The 3,813-nt window shown below is 34.9% G+C and overlaps 1 protein-coding gene across 1 annotated transcript; it reads right to left on the bottom strand.

The window, feature by feature from the left end:
• Positions 1-938: 938 nt before the first annotated feature.
• Positions 939-2,440, bottom strand: LOC134282405 (uncharacterized; the record flags this gene model as incomplete). The annotated part of the gene is made up of 2 exons (XM_062764800.1): positions 1,649-2,440; positions 939-1,490 (listed from the first exon to the last, which is right to left on the bottom strand). Coding segments are annotated over exons 1-2 (1,344 nt in total), but the record flags the coding sequence as incomplete, so codon positions are not given.
• Between the last annotated feature and the right edge of the window lie 1,373 nt (positions 2,441-3,813).

Genomic DNA, 3,813 nt, shown 5'->3' with positions numbered 1-3,813 from the left:
TGCAGATCGAAATTCATTTTCAATCCACCTCAGCTACGCTAGAAGGCACATTATTACAGATTGACCCAGAAGACAAATAATTTCAAGTTGTCCAGTGTTTTAAATGAATAAATATTTAAGGGAGAAATATTTCATTTCTGTTTGTTAAATTTGTGTATGTATATCTTTGTGTTGGGGGGGAGGGGTTGAACGATTTTTAAATAATGTTGTCTAACAGTTTTTAGTGAGAATAAGTATAAAACTCGTGCACTCTTATAATCCTAGAAATAAAATATATTGTCATGTTAAGCCATGACCTGACTCTACAATTTTTACATTCAGGAGATATTAGACTGATTTAAGAAGGGGGGGCTTCTAAAATCAATCTAATATCTCCTGAAAAATAATCTTTGTCTTGTATGATATTTCGCGTTCTTAAAATTATCAGCTAAAACTCATATTAATGTGAACTTCAAACAATATGTTTTTGGGAGTTGAAATATAGTTGATTTTTGGATCATACATTCATGCACTCTTTGCTTTGAAAACAGCTCAGGTGGATTGAAAATGAATTTCGATCTGTTATTTTAATCCGATGTTTCCCAAACGTCCGCGTCGAATTGTACCCGCCCATTTCGTTGTCTATCACTGAATGTTTTGATTGTAACAGATAGAAATGACGTAAGCTGTATATTTCCAATTTTGCCAGTTAATGTTCCGCGGTCTTAACGTGAAATGTCAGTAGAGATACAGTGGCTGCAACGTTATTGTTGACAATTTACACGAACGATCACGCACGATACACGAACGATTCTACATGATTGGTTTGTCAACAATTACGTTGCAGCCACTATATAATAACAATATCTTACATCAATTTCATCTTATAAAATATCAGTTCTTTCTTTTTGACAAGTCTTTTTAAGGGAGCTGCAACAATTAATACATGAATTATTTACCTTTGTGACCACTCTAGAAATATTTGAATCATGGGTTGTCAGTTGTTTTTCTCCACTCTGCATGAAGGACGGCATTTCCATTTGGATACCGAGATCACCCAACACATCTCCAACATCCCTGAAACCCCTGTCCACAACAAACACGTCGTCCTCTTTTAACCAGGATTTCATTTCTTCAGTGTTGTGTAGGATCATATGTCTCAGAATGCTAGCATCATTGTTTTTGGCATCAGCTAGGTAGGGTCCAAGGACGGAGATTATGTAACCCGTGGTAGTTACAACCATCATGGGTTTAACGAGGGGTCTGTGTTTGTAGATGCTATAAGACCTTCTGGCAAATGCAAAGTTAGAACTTTTTTGAATATACACATAAGTTCCATCTAGCACTAGAATTGCCGGATCTGTGGTAGCACTGCCATTGAAAAGATCCCTAGCTAGTTGGCGCGTATGATTCTCAATCACTGCCTCCCGCGTGATGTGTTGAAAACCCAGATTTTGGGGTACAAAATCTGTCATCAGTGCTTTTCTCCCTGATTTAACAGCTCGTCTTATCTGTATAGAAATAATTTTAAAAATGTCTAAACCTTTTTGCAAAATATTTTACAGATTTGTAATATATACTAGTATATTTTATAACATATACATATATTTCATTATCTATAAATAAGATCCTGATCATTGCATAAAACGATATAAAATAATATACAAACCTGATGCTTTGTCATGTTGAATAAAACGCTCAGCATTTTGTTTGACATCGCTGTACGCAGTTTCACCAGCATGATAGCAATACATGTCCTCTTACTTCTTACTTTCGTTGAGTTGATACTGGTCACCGTTGACACAACATCTTGAAATTCCCCACGAGTAAGTCCAGTAAGAATCTTGTAGTCATCGTCATCCATGCTGCCCTCATCATCAAAATCTAGCCTGGTATTGCGGGAAGCTATTTCCCGTAAGTCCTGAATAATGTTATACACTGAGGTCCTATTCAGCAACACACCCTCACTGGTCTTAATTTTTTCTATATCTTTCTCCGAAAGCTTACCGTCTATCATGTGACTTGCACAGCACCTTGCCCCTGAAGGAATTATTATTTCTCCTACGATTAGTACATGTAAACGAGCATGATTTGAAATAGAAATAAGTTTTGGTCCCGGCTTTTTACACACAAAACAGTAGCCATGACTTTTGGTGGAAGATAAGAATGGTAATGACACAGATGGAGGACTTGACATGACTGTTAATTTAGTGCGCTTTGGTGATGTAAAAGATGGATCATTAGCTTCATCTTTATCAGAAATTGTGCACCGTGACACCTCCCTTTTTCTAGATATGTTACGACATTTGTGGCGGCACTTATTGCACAAAATGTCTGATACAGTTGCATCAACTGCAAAGTTTTTTGACAGGATGTTTATTTGCCCAGACTGAACGGGACGGCGCTCATGTGAAAGAGGTCTCCCTCCACACAATACGCAAGTAAAATACCTCCTGTCCATCCTAAAAAGAAAATATACTCACGATCATGTATTTGAAATAATATATATATATCATAAATATATTTAATAAAATGTGGTTATTTAAAAAATAAAAAAAATGTACTGTACGAGGGACGCGAACACGTACTACCAGTAGGTAAGACTGCAAGCTCTGACTATAATCGATCAAGGCCAATCAGTCGCATATATTCATGAGTAGAAGAAAGTGTACAGTATATAACTTTCCGGAAAAAGAAACTTAAAAAAAAAAAACATTACAAATTAAGACAAAACACAAAAGTTCTTTTCATATATTATGTCATATTTTTAAAGAGCATTATGCTGTGCAAGGATTAAACATAACGCAATGCACCAAAGCCCTTAGTCATTCTAATATTAGCCATTAGCCAATAAAGCTTGCAGACGATGTTGACATTTGACAAGCCCTTATAGGCCTATATATTTTACGAACACATACATTTCTTGATGTAATGATTTAAATAGGCTAATAATCTACATTTCTATGATTCCGTTCTTATATTTCTTCCCCCCTTTATCCTTTGCTTAGTTATTCGGCGTATGATGACATACGAGATACCAAACTGAACATACAGACTTTTTACATAATTATAATAAAAAAACATCGTCGGAATAAATTAGCTTATCACATTAATGCATGATCCTTCATACAGTACGGAACATATTAAAATTTTCAAACAATTTTTTTTCTCACCTGTCAAGTCATGATGTTTGTAAACCAGAATCTTGGTACAGGTATTGTTTACACTCACCCATAGAAACGAAAATGACGTCACAAAAACGGCGAGATAAAAATATTCCGGATAATTTATAAATATAAAAAAAGGAAAAAGAATTACAAAATTACTGTTAGAAGCTTTACTGAACACTTAAATGATTTTTTGCTTTCAAATAACTTGAATACATCGTATTGAGATTATAACTCAAACTAAATAACGTACACTATCAGCATAGCAACCGTTACGATTAAAAACTGATCAAGTTATTTTTTAAGATTAAACTATGTCCACAGCCCTCGCCCACGATGAAATTAAGACTGAATATAAACTTTCATCTGATATTCATTCTGTCAAAATTTAATCGTGGGCGATCACTGTGGAGGCATTGAATTTTGACTTTTTCTGGTGCTAAAATGTGCAAATAATGGCAAAAATAGCCAAATACAACATCTGTTTGACAGTGCGTAGTGCGCATGCGCACATGTTTTCTTGTTTTGTAATATGATTTGGTGTCTCTGAGGGTTACTTCAATAAAAAACATAAAAGAGAGAATTAAATATGCATATTTAATTTTGGGGAAATAATCGGGCGAACTTTTCACTAAAAGTGTACCTTGTTCTTTTATAGTATATCTGT

Source organism: Saccostrea cucullata, unplaced genomic scaffold (genome assembly GCF_032062105.1).
Source record: "Saccostrea cucullata isolate Sc308-1 unplaced genomic scaffold, CSIRO_AGI_Scuc_v1 ctg312, whole genome shotgun sequence".
NCBI classification, from domain to species: Eukaryota; Metazoa; Mollusca; class Bivalvia; order Ostreida; family Ostreidae; genus Saccostrea; species Saccostrea cuccullata.
Note: the sequence above shows the minus strand (reverse complement) of the source record. Positions and strands in the feature narration are given on the sequence as shown.